The sequence below is a fragment of the Delphinus delphis genome, chromosome 19, assembly GCF_949987515.2.
Source record: "Delphinus delphis chromosome 19, mDelDel1.2, whole genome shotgun sequence".
Lineage (NCBI taxonomy): Eukaryota > Metazoa > Chordata > Mammalia > Artiodactyla > Delphinidae > Delphinus > Delphinus delphis.
The window spans coordinates 31,217,711-31,233,418 of NC_082701.1; the positions used below are offsets into that span (position 1 = coordinate 31,217,711).

Genomic DNA, 15,708 nt, shown 5'->3' on the forward strand with positions numbered 1-15,708 from the left:
TGTTTTGTTTTAATGATACACAATTCTGGAAATATGTCTATCCCTCTCATTGCCTTCACACATTAAAAAAACGTGTGACTGATTTTTTCAAATGCATCCCTACCAGTTGCCCCATCTCTTGGAAGCCCCTGGCTTTCTCTTCGGTCACTCCTCTCGGATCTTAAGGCACTATCACTGTCCACATGTTGCTCCCAATGATAAGGGATCCCGAGCTTTGGAAACAGCAGCAATACAGAGCTATAGAGCTGAACGGTGCCCAAGAACCCAACAGTCTGAAACCCTTTGCCCCCAAATCAACCAGCTTATTGTTGGCAGAAGCCAGACAGGAACCAAGTCTTCTGATTCCCTGCTCTTCCTTCTACGCTCTTGTCATCATCTTCTTCTTCTTCTTCGTCCTCCTCCACCTCCTCCTTCTCTTCTCCTGCTTCTTCTTAAAAGACTCTTATCATCCGTATCTGATTAATCCACAAGGTAACCCGTCCCCTTGGATGGGATATAAGGGATGCCTCTGAGCTGTTTCCATCTCCAAGGCCAGTTGCCAGAAGTTGTGGGGTCAACCCCTGAACAACCAAGTAACCTTCTAGCAAGTCATTTCCAAGTCTGATTTGTTTCTCTTCAAGCCAGGTGGGAGGGGAGACACTGAAATCTCAGGGGCTACCTCAGTGGAAGGCTTAGAGACTATTTTATGCACCTGGCGCTGAACAACCTAGACCCAGAAAAGTCGAACAACGTGGCGAAGGGTACATAGCAAAACTGGGCGAGAGGTTTCTTCCAACTCAGGTCCATGTTTTCTGGTTTTGCTGCTGTGTTTGTGGTCTTTTCTCTGGAGGCTGGGTTGACACGACCAGACTCTTCTGCCTGGGTCAGTGACTCCAGGGCATCCTGGGTCCCATGTGTTGGTAAGGCTGAGCATCTCCTCTCCCGGCCAAGACGGGGAAAGCCTACCCTCTGCACGTTACAGTCAGAAAAAACTTCCAGAAAGAGAGGGGAAAGCGGGGCTGGGCAGCCTTTGCCTCCCACAGTGGGCTCTACCACAGGCGCACAGGTTTGCGTTAACTGGACAGACCATTTTATTAATATTAATAAGTAACTAGGAACAAAGGGCCCCTTTATTTTTAGCTTTCTCTAATTGCGTAGTAATTGCTCATCAACAAAACAAATGAGCCCCTGCTCATGGTACTGTTGCCATGGTTCTGGGAGCCCAGCCTCCCTGCAGGACGATTGGCGGAGGAGCCCACTGCTCCCGCCTCCGGCTCCGCCCCTCCCAGCCACTGGCTTAAGGCAAAGCCCCAGCAACTGGGCGGCCAATCCCCTCCCAGCCTCAGGGCTGGGCTGGGCTTCCCAGAGACCTTCCAGATTAAGTCCTCACAGCTCACGTGAAGGGATGTTAACTCATCCCTACCGAGAAGTCTTGCCCAAAGCGTCCTCCCCTGCTTCATGGCCTAGTTTCCTTCAGGCAGTGGCTAACTTCCTTCAGTTTTGTTTCAGCTAAAGGCTCCTTTCTAATAATGATCTTTAGCCTGGCTCACACTTACCCGACCGTGCCTCCTCTGGGCCTCCTTTGTGTGCCTTTGGTCTGAAGAGATTCAGAGACCAGAAGCCAGATCGGAAATGTCAGCTAAAGCCAGACAGAACCGTGATGTTAAGTCTGCAACAGCAGAAGCAGGTGCAAAAACCGCATATAATGCCTCCTGAAAATGACTGGGTTCTCTCCTCCTCCACCAGGGATATGGAGAACTGAGTTGATGGCAGCGGTTGGTTTTTGTTGAGGGTATGTTTCAAAGGTGCAGAGCTTTGCAGGTATGGCAGGACTGGTACGATGGAGCGTCTGCTGACAAGCGCTGTCCGATGAGACAGACCTAGGCTCAGATCCTGCCTCTGACACCTCACACATGCTAAGCCACAGGTTTTGTTTTGTTTTTGCGGTACGCCGGCCTCTCACTGTTGTGGCCTCTCCCGTTGCGGAGCACAGGCTCCGGATGCGCAGGCCCAGCGGCCATGGCTCACGGACCCAGCCCCGCTCTGCGGCATGTGGGATCTTCCCAGATCGGGGCACGAACCCGTGTCCCCTGCATCGGCAGGCGGACTCTCAACCACTGCGCCACCAGGGAAGCACTAAGCCACAGCTTTTAAACCTTAAAAATGGGAATGGGAATGACAGCACCCATTTCTTAGGGCGATGAGAATAAAATGGGATAAGGGAGGTGGGCTTAGCACAGTACGTGACTCACTCATAATACATGTGAGATATCATTAACATATTACTGTTACCATTATTTTATTATAATTGGCTAGGAAGTGTCTTTAGCATTCTATCCACCACTTGCAAGATATCCTTCCCTCAAGGGGCCTCCCAGGTGGGTTTGAATTTTGAGATGCCGGCTGGAACCCTCTGGTCCATGCCATAGAGTGGATATCGCTGTGGCTCTCTCATCCTGACCGACCTAATTGCAACAGCCAATCACAGCTGTTCAAAAGCATTATTTGCCCACCTCCTGTTGTGCAGGATCCCAGGATGGAAAGGGGAGACCTTTGTATTTATTAATGAGCATCCAGGAACAAAGGGCCCCTTTGTTTTCTGCCTTCTCTAATTGCACAGTAATTACTCATCTATAATAAGAAGGAGGCTGACTGCCTCCCGGAGGATTGATGGGTCATATTGTTGGAGAAGGCAGGCACCACTCTGAGATAACGTGCAAAATATCTTCCAAAGACTCAAAACCCTGCCTTTCATTGAGGAGAACTCACCAATCAGGAAGAAGACTGAGGACACACGATCACATTGAGAAGCTAGAGCGAAGGAGGGGGCATCCCAGGGAGGGTTAATCGGGTGTGGTTTCCTGGTGTTCTGAGCCGGATTTGAACAGAGGGACCAAAGATGAGGACAGAGGGAAACGGACTGGCAGCAAGGACGAGGGCAGTGGCTGCCATGAGGGCACAGGAATGGGAACCAATAGCCCCGAGCAGGTAATGAACAACAACTTGTGGGCAGAAGCAAAGGAGAATTGCTGGAAACAAAGGTGGACTCCCCATGATGGAACGCCCTCCAGGGTCTGCATTGCTCTCCTCCCCTTGCTCCAGACCACGAACCCAGCACAGCCCCAGGGCTTAAGGGGTCAGATTGGGCTTTGCTGGGCCACTGCCAGGTTGATCTTCCTTACTTGGTTCTGTCTTTACTGAGTTCCACTGCCATAAAGAATACGAGCCTCTCTCTCCCACCAATAGGACTACATCAGTCGGGCTTTCAAAGTCTGCCTCTCCCAGACTCTAGCCTCTCTCTACCTCTTCAAGCCTATATCCCCACCGCCCATTAGACAGCCTCCCACTGTCCCCCAACCAGCAGGACGTGGAGCCCAGAGTTAATCAGCTAATGGGGAAGAGTAAAAGGCCCACAGCATCTCTTACTGGGCAGCTATATATGAACATTTGTGGAGTGTTTACAATTTCATGGTTTGCCACTTGTCCTTATGCCTCCCCTCTTGTCTCTCTAATCCACCCTGCTGTCTGGCTTGTCTAACAAACAAATCTGATGTCACTTCTTGGTTTCAGGCCTCTCTGAGGCTCCCAGTCACCTAGGTGAATCCAGGCTCTTTAGCATGGCACTAAGGACCCCCTGCTCTGACTCTGCCCAGCTCTCTAACTGGCTGTTGCCCTCAACGCCAATGCATTTTATTTTCTAGTCAGAGTGAACCATTTGCAGGACTTCAAAATCACTCTGCTCTTTGCATAAGCTGTTTCCCCAGGCTCCCTGGGGAGCTCCTATCTGTCCTTTAAAAGTATAGATACTCGCTCCCCCGTGAAACCTTCCTCGACTTCCCCCCACAGCTCTGTGCTCCTCCTTTACTGGGCTTTGGCATCATATTGTAAGTACACATTAGTCTCCATGCTAGGCTGGGAGCGCCTCTAGGGCAGGGACTGTGCTCTGGAGTCATCTATGAGCTTCCAGGGCTGCCAGCATCAGTCTCTTTCCCCCCCTTTTATAGTACCCAGATTTGCCTCTGGAAATCCATCCTTCTTCCACCGTGTCGGAGCTCCTTTAGCTCCTTTAGCTGGGTTTAGAGGGGTCAGATCCCACCCTCAGTGACTGCTTCTTGTAACCTAGGCCTTAACCAAACAGCACAAAGTTCTGGACTTTTGCTAGAATCCTGGACCACCTGACGCCCCTCTTCTTCTAGACAGGGTAATGTGAGTCAGGAAACTGCTGTAGCCATTTTGCCATCATAGGAAACCAACAAAAAGACAATATCGAAATGAGAAGGAGGGCAAAGCTAAGAAAACTGCAGGAAATGAGCCCTGAACACATGAAGCTCACTCTTCCAACAGAGCTTCCAGGATGTCAGCCAATAAATCCCCTGTAATATTTAATCACACTGAGCTAGGTTTTCTGATACAGCTCAGAGTACCCTGAATCAAGGCCTAGGACGGTGCCTGTCACATATAATAACAATGACTGTTGTTGAACACTGAATAAATATCTGCCGATTTAAACGCCACGGCAGACGTGCCCTGGGTCTGGTTCTGAAATCTACGTCTGAAAGGTTGGCCTGTGAAGCTTTGCAGCCTCAGTCCTCAGCCAACACAGAGCTGGCAGCCGAGGCTGTTGGGCTTTCCCAGGACGTTCCTCTATGTGCAGGGTGTCTGGGCGGCAGGTGAGTCCTTCAGGAACAAACATGGTTCCTCCCAGGGCTCCTTAAAGGAGGCCAAAGACCTGGGTTCAAGTTCAGGGTTCTTTACCCTTGACCAAAGCCTCGCTAACCAGGTAACCAGCTGTGTGACTTTGGATAAGTCATGTGACCACTCTGCAGCCCAGCTTTCTCATAAAAACAAACATGTAAAATTGAGCCCAAACCTTCTGCCTTTCTGCCCATCTCACGGGGTAGCTGCGGTAATAGACGTGACAGCCTTAGCTCTGTAGGAACACAAGGAACCATGATGTACCCAGGTATGTGCTCCTTTGATGACTCTCATCAACACGTGGGTTCACCAACTTTTGGAATATGTGCTGTTATAGAGCTCTCAAGGGCACCATTCTTCCCACCCCTCCTCCAGACAGCAGGGCCTGTGCTCCCAAGCCAGCATGTGAGAAGGCCAACCAGCTCAGGGGGCGGGCACGGATGTGTCACCCACTGAAAATAATTCCACTGATTTAAAAGACCATTAACACTCTCCCACTCCATTCACGTTAGGATTAACTCATACTTAGGTCTGGGCTTTGAGGCTAGTCACTAAATGCACTAGAGTTGATTTATCAAGTGCATGGTATTTCTATTACAAAATTATTGATTAGAGCTGATGTATTTTATCCTCAACAGAGTTGGTCCCAAAGCCCTTGGAAAATGAATGAAGATGAGGTCAGAGGTGGGCAGCTCTGCACATTATTATAAATTCACTGGGGTTACTGAAATCCAATGCTGGACTCTTTACGGGCAAAGTCCTGGCTCTCCCAGAAATGAAGATTTTAATGACAAACTGAGAAACAAGGTGCCCATGCCCAGAGCACAAGGCAGTGACTGGGAGGTGTACGTTCCGGGACAGTCTTTCAAGTATCTGGCTGGTTAGCAGTCCTAACAGGTCACAGATTTTCTCTCCCTCTGGGCTACTGTGCTGGCTCTATTCCAATGAGAGGGTGTCCCCGTGACCTTACCCACAGATGGGCCATCTTGGGGTCACAGCCCCCAGAGGATGCTTGCTGCTAGCACAAGGGAGCCTGGGCGGGAAAGAAGAGATGCCCGCACTGCAACCCTGCACCCCACGCCCCTTTCCTGGACATCGGATTCTGCTAACGGAGGCCTAGGAAAGCCATCTTTAGCAATAAAGGCAGCACAGTGATCCATTTTCCTTTTTTAAATGAAGCTGACAGTGCCAGAAACAATGCATCGTGGGAAATAGGGGCTTTCAGTGGAAGGAATCTAGATTCTCAGACCACTGAAGGCAAGAAGTGTTACCTGCCTTTATATGCTTTGGAGCCCGGCACAAAGCAAACCTTCGGTACAGGCTTGTTGAAAGCAACACCTGGGAACCCTAAGGCTTGTGCCGCGACCAGTGCAGACAATGTCCGCACTCCTCCAGCAGCTGGAGGAGCGAGTGGACTCCCTCAGCCCCGAACACACAGGAGGCAAAGGATTTCACCGGGGACATGGAAGATGTCCTGAGATAAAAGTGGGGCGGGTCTGAGATCTACTCTCCTCCCCAAAGTGTTTACTTTATGGCTCAAGTTAAATGATTTATTCTATCCCCAGACTTGAATTTTACTGGAACAGAAACTCAGGGACGTCCAGCCAAAGGGCAGCAAAGCCAGACCTAGGATTCAGGCGGGGGTGGGGGGTGGTGGGGATTTTCTGCTCTCTCTGCCTCTGTCCCCACCCTCTTCTGCTGCTCCCCATTCTGGGTCAATCTACGGCTTCAGCAGCCCCGAAGCCTGACAGTTCCAGCTTCTCCCTCTGCCATTGCCCACTCCTACCCCCATGAAGACTGGGCTAGAAGGCCGGCTCCTCCCAGATCTCCCTTCCTGGGCCTCGGGGCCCTCAATCTGGCCGACCTGCCGGCTCACATTCAATCCTGGTCCACCCCGACTGGGCCACATGCCACGGGCTACCATTTTGCACACTCTTATGGGGACTTCCTGGGCTTCTGTCTCCTCTGCTAATAGATGACTTGCACCCTGAACGTTCAAATCCCACCTGCGTCCTGCAGCGTTGGGTCACAGCCACCAACCAGCCTGGCTTTAGGAGCAGGTCCCAGGTGGCAACTACTGCTTCATCTTCCATCAACTTACGAAGGTTAGGGATGCCTCCAAGAGCTCTAAGAGACCTCTGCACCGTCTCATGATTTGTCACCACAAATGGAGGGGAGACAAAGTGTCCAGAGATGGCTGACTGCACACGCCCTGAACCCAGGGCAGAGGCTGCAGGACTGGGAAGTCTTCCTGGGGCGATGCTGGCAAACTGTGGCCTCTCTTTGGATATTACAGGCCCCCTTCCTCTCCACCACTCCCCTCCCCTCCCCTCCCCTCCTCAAGAAGCAGTGCCAGTAATCTCCACAGCAGGAATGTCACCCCTCTCACCCCACTTCCCTTCCGCCCTTTCTCCTTTTACCTTCAGCAACCGTAAGAACAAATGCCGACCTCGACTAAGACCAAATGCATCCCCTGTCTGCAGACTAAGGATCTTGAGATCTTAATCCCTCTCCCCATCATATTTCATTTCCCCTCCGACCATGTAGACAGGGCTGCCACAAGGACCCGAATCCTTGAAGGGCTGGATGTGAGCTGGCCAAGGACTCAAGGAGTAGAGGGCTTGGAGAAGCCTTGCTGCTGGGCCTTAAGAAGTAGAAAAAGACCCGATCTGTTCAAGAACCACAGGAGGAAGACAGGAACAAGGAAGAACGGTAAGACTCCCTCCAACCCTGATTGCATTCTTTCACTATAGTTGGACACTATTAAGAGAGATCTCCGTTGGGAAGGCTAGAGCTGAGGGTGGTGACCCAGTCCTGGACTGGGGGAGCAGGGAGTGTGAGGGGAGGTGGTGGTGGCTGATGGCGGGAACATGGATCCAAGCCCTTTGGCAACATTGAAAATATGGAGCCCCTTCTCTTCCTGGCCCCCACGCTATCCTGCAGACACAGCCGTGCTGTGCCGAGCTGTCCGAGGCCCTGTAATATCAACTCAACAATGCATGTTCTACAACTACGGCTACGGCTACCAGTACATCTACTACAGTGCATGCATTTAGTTCAGTCCCACAGAGACATACAATCTAAGAACAGGCAGGGGGTGTGAAATGTTTTACTGGACAACAGGTGTTTCAGAGTTGTAACTAATAAAAAAAAAATCGAAAACGAAAGTGTACAAAAAAGACATTTCTCGAGAGTTGGATATGAGTTTGTTTCTTGAACTGTTTCATCTGAACAAGCAAAAACATGCAAACCAGCTGGTACTAACAGGAAGCTGGACACTGAGAGAGGATTAATAGGTGTGGACAAACCTTCCCGCTGAGCGTGCTCAGAAGAGTGTTTGAGAGGAGGTGTGCAGATCCTAGTGTAAGAGAGGCGGGAGAGTATGCCTCAGAGACACTCTCACCGCAGCCCCAACCAAGCAAGAGAAAAGACAACAGAACATGACTCTCACACTCACCACCACCGTCAGGAGCTCATGTCACTAGATGGGAACAAAGCTGGCAAGTGTAAAGCACAGTAAGGGGTCCTGGCTGGGCGGGGGCTGGGCTGGGGCCGGGGCCTAAGACTGATACACGGACCCACCCGCGATGCCACCCAGAAATCCAATAGCCTGGAGATTCGAACCATTTCCCTCATTTGTCTGGGGGAGCCGTTTACCAAACTGGATTTAGGTTTGGGGGAGGGGCATGATGGGGCCACTGGAACTGAATGGATACGATCAAAATAAACAAACAAAGTCTCGACTGAGCACAAGAAAAGATGACGTTTCAAACTTCCGGGTGAAGGTAAAAGAAAAGTGACACTGATAGTGAAGTCATCTAGGAGTCGCCGGGACCTCCCCCTGGGGGTCACCCGAGCCCACCCACCTCAGGTCCGGGGCAGGCTGGCCCAGAGAAGTCGGCTGAGGTGGGTGCAGAGCTCCAGGCCCAGGGCCCTCCTACCCTGACACCGTAGCCCTGACGGATGCCGTTGCCCAGCTCATCAGAACCGAAGCTGTTTGCTTCCCACCCCACGGCCTCCGGCTGGAGCTTCTGCTCAGGAAGCTCCCCCGGCGCGTCATAATAAGGAAGGGAAAAGCCACACAAAACTGTGGAGCTTGAGAAAAATGAAAGTGCAAAGAGGGCCTTTCATAGTCCACCTGATCTCTAAGCCAAGCCTGAGAGCCCCTGGGGAGCAGAGGCCCTGTTTCCCACTGTTCTGAGTCCCCGGCCAGGTTCAACATGGGACCAAGCCCAAGGGCGGCACTCCACAGACTCCCTAGACCAGCTTCTCCCTAGGAGAGAATGCAGTTGAACTTGTAATCCCCCAACAGCCGAGGCTGCGTCGGGTGGGGGTGGGGGGGCTGAAGGAGCATCCCTGTCCCCGGGGGAGGAGCTGGGATGGGTGGGGCAGGATTGCAGGAGGCGGTGAAGGTAGACCAGGCAATCAGCCCTCCGTGAGCCCCCCTGCTGGCCTGGGCCGATGCACACACCCAAATAAGTCTGTGTAGCCCCTCCCATACATGCCAAAATGCCACCCAGGGGCCACTATGACAGGTAAATAATTGGCCATCCTGCCAGACTTGGAGTCCAGATCATTTTCTAGGGGGAGGGAGGGAGGAAGGGGAGAGTCCTTACAGGTCAAAATGCACTAAGAGAAAGACAGGTGGAGATCTTCCTTCCCCAGCCTTGTAACCCTGCTCCAGGTTCAAAGGGGGTAGGGGGTGGGGGCCGAGCTACCCTGTCTACACGTGGGCAGGTGTCTTCCAGCCTGGGCAGTGTTCTGACTTGGGCAGGCACAGCCTGGTCATCGCCCTCGGGCACACCCAGGCTGCACTGGGGGTGCCCTACAGCTTCCTGGCCGAGCCTGAATCCTGGGGTGGCACCTCCGAGCTGAGGGTTTACTCCTTGCACTAACCCAGGCTGGTGTGGGCAGGGGGTCTGGGAGCACACTCCTGAAGAGAATTCACTAACAGTGCGGTGATGAGCATGGCTGACCTCGAATGGCCTGTGGGAGACTTGGCTCCGGATGGAAATGGCTACAAATAAAACACCACTGGTCCTGAAAAAAAAAGGGTGGCTGGAGATGGCTCTGACCTTTGGGGTTAGGAGTTAGAGGGGATGGGGGGGACTCCCGCCTGGCTCTGGGGGTCTGGGAGAGGGCAGGGGTGGCAGAAGGGGGCAGAGACCATGGGGAGACCACTCTCAGACTCTCAAAGAACCCCATGCTGCCCTTTAAACTTGCCATGAAGTCAAGGAGAATGGGGGTGGGGAGAGAGGCAGGGTTAATTTTGGGTTAAAGTTTAGTTTCATAATCCAAGTTACAATAAGAAAGAAACTGAACGGAGAAAACAACAACCAACAACACTCAAAACTCTCAGGATTTTTCTTTTTGTTGTCCCTTCCCCCAGGCACAGGTAGGACAGAGGCTCGTTTATCGTGATACCAAAAAGCTCTCAAGTTAAAAAACCAGATGGAACAGGGAGACACTAGGCAGCTGTGCAACCCGCCCCCAGGGCAGGGGGACCAAGAGACGCTGGCCAGAGGGCCGGTGGGAGCCTCGGAGGCCGGCTGCGCGGGCGGGAGCCGAGGAAAGGCGCCCGGTGCCCCCGCCCAGCTCTCTGGTTAACGCCCTCAGCAGCCCCCTGAGAATTCCCTGGCCCCTCCAAACAAGCCCCCAGCGGGTGGCTCAGGGGAGTGGGTCCTTTGTAGCTTGAGGCAGTGCCAGTTTGCATGGAACGGATTTTTACTGACATTTCCAAAGGGCCTCACTGTGCCAGTCTCTTACCACCGAGGGTTTGGGTCTTTTTGGCGTTTGCCCTCTGGGCTTTTAATGCCCCATTTCCTGGTACCCTCAGCAGCACCTCCCTCCCCCGGCCCTCCTCAGAGCCCTGTTACATCAGACTAAACTTCCCTGGGTGCTCCAGCGGCCTGGCCGCGGGGTGTTGGGGGAGAGCTGCAAACCATGGCTCCCGGGTTTAGGAGGTGGGGGGCCTCTCGGTGGCCTGGGGGATGGGGGAGCACACAGCAGAAGCCCTGCTTGCTCAGGAAGGCAGAGGGCATCTGGGGGAGAGGGACAAAGGCCCAGCTCCAGCCTGAGCCCACAGTGCCGCTGGGGAAAGGTTCCCAGCTCACCCCAAGGGTCCCAGACCCCCTCAAAGGTTGGATTTGGAGACCAAATGACCTGGGCAACCTCATGGGAGGGAACACCCCAATTCCCTTGGCGGCTAGAGTCTCGGAGCCCTCTGGTCTCGGCTCAGAAGAGAGTCTGGGATGGCCCGGGGGCTTCAGGAAGAGCGGCTTCACGCCCTGGGGTCAGGGTTGGCCTCACGTTTGACCCTCAGGGACTCGGGGTTTAGCCCCGGATCAGCAAGCCCCCTTGCCAAGGGCAGCAGGGGCCAAAGGGGTGGGTTGCTCCCAGGCCAGGACCACACGGATGGACTCTGAGTCTCCCTTGGCAACCTAGAGCTTCTCTGGCTGGGTCAGAGACTCGAGGCAGGGGGCCTTGTGAACCAGCAAAAGCCAAGGAGGGAAATGCCCACGGGTGCCCTGAAGCCGGCTGTCAGGTGAAGGGGCCCGTCCGAAGTCCACAAGAAATCCATTTTTCTCTTTCGAGGGAGGGAATCATCATCTACCTTTGGTTTGCGGTCCCGGGACTGACCCCCCGCTGGGGCCGCCCCCCGCCCCCCTCCGGGCTGTGCTGAGAGTGGTGGGCAGACGCAGCCACACATCCAACAGGGCCTTTACCTTCCCCTGCACACTGGGCATGCCTGGGAGCCGCCGGGCCCGCACACCTTCCTACCTGATCCTCGTGCTGCCGCCACCGCTGCCGCCGCCACTGGTCCGTAAGCCGCTGCCGGGAAGCCTGGCAGAGAGAGAGGAGCTGGGGTGAAGGAGGGTCCTGGAAAGGGCCACGGACAGACGCGTCTCACAGGCCATGTCCCCCGCCCCGACACAGAAGACAGGGGTGGGAAGGGATGTCCGGGTCGGCCTTTAGAAGGGACATGGATAAGCGGCGCTCAGGCTTCTGGAAGGCACAGCATCTTTAGGTGTGTTTGATTGCCACACATTTGTCACCCGGGAAACTGGTTCTAGACGGCACACCAAAATAACGGAAGGGAATGAAGAGTAACTTCTCTCGAGAGCAGGGCGAGCTCCCTGCGGCCCCTGCACGGGCACCTTGGTGATTCCCCAGGGCTTGTCAAGAGCTGGTGGGGTCGCGCATGGCCCGGTCACAGGCAGGGGTCCCTGGGGTGCAGTCAGCCCTCAGCCATAGGCAGGAGGCCCTGAGGGTGGCCTCTTGACACTACAGGCACCTTGGCCAGGAGACGGCTTAAGCCTAGCCGTTCTCCTGAGGCCTCAGGCTGGCTTGGCCGTCTTGACTCCACACTTCAGTGCCAGCAGCATCACGGCCCCGGGCCCAGGGGTGAAGCATTCTGGGGGCCAGCTCGGGGAGGAAGTGTGGGGCCGCAGAGACGACGTGGGGTGGGCCTGTGGCTCTGGAGGCACATTAGGGGGATCTAGATCTGGCCCTTCTGTCTGAGCTCCACCGTCCCAATCAAGGTGGCACTGAAGGGTCTCCTGGGGGTTTTGATCTGACAACGCACCAGGCAGCGAGGCTGTCCCAGCAGTGGGACTAAACGTCAGAAGGACACGGTGACCCAGTGTGGCTGCAGAGTGTCCAGGTGAAGGAAGGGGTGGGCACGTCCCCTCCCCCGGGCTTCTTTCGGCCACTAGCCTGTGCACGCACAGCCACGCCCTGGGACACACACAGACACACTCCCCCACGCGTGGGACAATCTACCTCCAAGCAGACCCGTGTCCGGTGCCTGTGGTTTTAAATGATGTGCCGGAAGCCAGCAGCAAGCAAACAAACAGCCCAACGGAGGGGCTCAGCGTTGGCCACTGAGCCTTCCAGATAAGGAGCTGCTACAGGACGAGGGCGGTAAGGGAACATGCACCGGGGAGCAGGGGAGGAGAGAGAGGAGAGAGAGGGCCGTCCCCCAAACACAGCAAACTAGAAGCCCGCTAAACTCTAAGACTATTGCCCTAGCTACACAGAACTACTGGGGAGGAAAGAAGTTCAGAAGGGAAGGAGCTATACTAGAAACGTCAGGCTAAGCTACTTCAAATGCCAATGAAAAGAGACATACTTGCATTTAAATATGGTAATAGGGCTGTTGAAGGGGGAAAAAGAAAGATCCAGGTGAAATAAATGTATACAGCAATGACCCCTGCCAGACCAGGGAAGGGACTCCCCCACCAAGTCCCCTCCCCATTTCCTCCAGGCAGGATCTAGATTTCTGAAGATGTGGGTGCTTGCGCAAAGTGCTGAAGGAAAATAAGGAAGATGTCAAGTTATTTCTCCCCATCCCAACGCTACACCAGGCTCTGCTGCAGGCCCGGAGCAGGGCTCAGGGGACCCTGAAGGAGAAGGAAGAGGGCGGGGACAGGAGGAAGGTCCTTATTCTTTTGTACTCTCTCACTTCTTACTTGAAACAGGTTTCCTTGGAAGCATGAAAAAAATGGTGGTGGGGGGGAGGGAGGGGGGACAGAGCTGGGGGAGGGGAGTTGAGTCAGTAAGAAGACTTTTAACAAAAGCTCTCTTTTCTGGAGTTGAGTGCATTTTGGACAAAAAGTCCAAGAGAAAGAGAGAGGAAAGAGGGAGGAAAAAAAAAACCCTGATCCAAGAAAGGAAATCCATTATCCCTAATCTCAGATAAAGGCTCCTGCTGGAGACTGCTCAGCAGATACTGCTAAGGGCTGAATTTAAACTCAACCATCAAAACGGGGCTAAGCGGAGTGACAGGTGTTGGGGGCGGGGGAGCAGGGGAGGGGAGCCCCCCAGTGTGCCCAGAACAGCAGAGACAGCCCTCACAGCACCCACTCTGTGGCGACACAGCCCGCCGTTCCCCCCATCCCCCCCGTGCAGCCTGGCCTCCTTGGGAAGCTCCTAAGCGAGGAGGAGAGAGCGCTGCCCCAGCATCCCACCCCGGGGCTGTCTTCTTGGTCCACCTCCCCAGCTCCCTGCCATCCCCTCCTGTCCTGGGAGGCCGCCCAGCCTCACCGCTCACCCCAAATACATTCTCCAGATGACCTGGCAGCTAAGCCACTGATGCTATTTCTAAGGCCAATGGGCTCTCCTTGGTGGTGGGGCTTGTGGGGGATGCGTGAGCACAGATCCAGGAAAGGGGTGTGTGTGTGTGTGTGTGTGTGTGTGTGTGTGTGTGTGTGTGTGTGTGTGTGTGTGTGTGTGTGTGTGTGTGTGTGTGTGTGTGTGTGTGTGTGTGTGTGTGTGTGTGTGTGTGTGTGTGTGTGTGTGTGTGTGTGTGTGTGTGTGTGTGTGTGTGTGTGTGTGTGTGTGTGTGTGTGTGTGTGTGTGTGTAGGTGCTGGGGCTGCCCCAGCCAGGGGCCGTCATGGGCCTACAGCTGTCCCCATGGAGTGCAGCCTGTCTCCAGGACGGCAGGAGGGACCTGGGGACCAGGAGCTTCCAGGGCTGGACCTGGAGGAGGTGGAAGAACAGGGAGAGCCTTGCAGATTCGGCTTCTGGTCCTGTGCTCAGCATCTCTCCCCAGGCCCTCAGGAGCCAGGGGTCACCTGCGGCAGACTCCCTCCTTGGGAAACCTCTTATTTTATTTTTGAAGGGATGGGGGTCTGGGTTGCCCTGGCAGGGGGCATTCAGGGGATTACTGCAGGGCATTAGGCAGATCTGGCAGGGCTCAGGGCTCCTTGCTGGGGCTGAGGCCCAGGCAAGCGTGGCAGAGCCCCTGGTCCATGAGTGCCCGTGGCCACGCTAGCACCCCACTGCCCAGATGACCGTCCCCCGTCCGCTGCTGGCAATGCGGAGAAGGGCTCCCTCCTCGACACAGCCTGTCTGGCCAACGCGTGAAGGGGGCAACCAGGCTTCTCCTCGTGAGGCAGGTTAGCCCAATAGCCAAGTGCACAGACACGAAGCCTGTCTGGGTTCAAATCCTGGCTCAGCCACTTACTAGCTGAGTGACTCTGGGCAAGCTGCCTTAACCTTCTGTGCCTTGGTGTCCCCATTTGTAAAAGAGATGGCGATATCAGTCAGAGATTAATAGATGCAAAGTGCTTAGACGAATGCCTGCCAGGAAGTAAGCTTCGACAAGTGTGAGCTCTCATTCTGATGAAGCCCGTCAGGTCTCTGTCCAGCCATCAGCCCTGCCCTCAAGACAGGGCTCTCCCTCACGCAGGGCTATTCCACCTTCTCCGGGGTTGGCCACGTGGTCAGATGGTCATTAGCACACAGGAGGCCTGAATTCCTACTGATAACAGTGGTCTGGAATCTTTCGGGATGTCCCAACTTCATGATGTCATTTTAGTGCAGCTGAACGTCCATACCTCAAAATTAGAACATGCGTTCTTTTCAGCTCTAACAACTGGGCCAAGCCGCTGGCGCGACCCCAGTGGCTTAATACCTCCCATTTCTTAGCAGTAAATCAGGCAGCAACGAGAAAAATGTTTTGCTAATAAAACCTCAGGACTTGAGAGCTATAGGTTTCTTACCTGGCGACTCAGGTGTTAGGAAGGTAGTATGTCCCTCCTGTTAGAGAATCTTGCATTCAAAAAGAGGCCGCCTGGGTACAAAGAACGAAGCACTAACGGTGGAATCCCAGGCGCGGGCAGGTGCCACGCCTCCTAGAAGCTGTCATTCAGACCTAAAGACCCAATCTCACCAGTCTGGAGCTCCTCGCCCCACCAGCGCAGTAAAAGGATCACTGGGTTTGGCATCAAAGCCTGGCCGCCAGCCTCAGCTGTCCCTGGCTTGCTTTATAACTTGAGCACCGTGTTTCACTTCTCTGCGCCCCGAGTAACAACTCCTGTCTCCTGCAAGGAGGTCAAGCCAGATGACCTCTGAAATCCCTTCAGCTCTGAGCCTGCAAGAGCCTGTCTTGCTGGTGTAAGAGGATGACAAACCCAAGTCCCTCTGTCACTGGAAAGCGGTGCCTCTGGGGTTGGCACTATCACACCTCTGGGGTAAGTAACTCATGTGAGAGCTGTTGCCATCCCACTGACAGTGAACGAGATGCTTTT

General features: G+C 54.2%; 1 protein-coding gene across 5 annotated transcripts in view; it reads right to left on the reverse strand.

Annotated features, from left to right (window-relative positions):
* MSI2 (musashi RNA binding protein 2) overlaps positions 1–15,708 on the reverse strand; it is a 389,374-nt gene that overhangs the window by 18,990 nt on the left and 354,676 nt on the right. For 3 of the 5 annotated variants that reach the window (XM_059997134.1, XM_059997132.1, XM_059997131.1), the window contains exons 11-12: positions 12,806–12,829; positions 11,455–11,517 (exon numbers count right to left, since the gene is read on the reverse strand). In XM_059997134.1, coding sequence (XP_059853117.1) covers positions 11,455–11,517; positions 12,806–12,829 — 87 coding nt within the window. The remainder of the gene's footprint in view (positions 1–11,454; positions 11,518–12,805; positions 12,830–15,708) is intronic. The other 2 variants (XM_059997135.1, XM_059997133.1) reach the window with 1 other exon arrangement.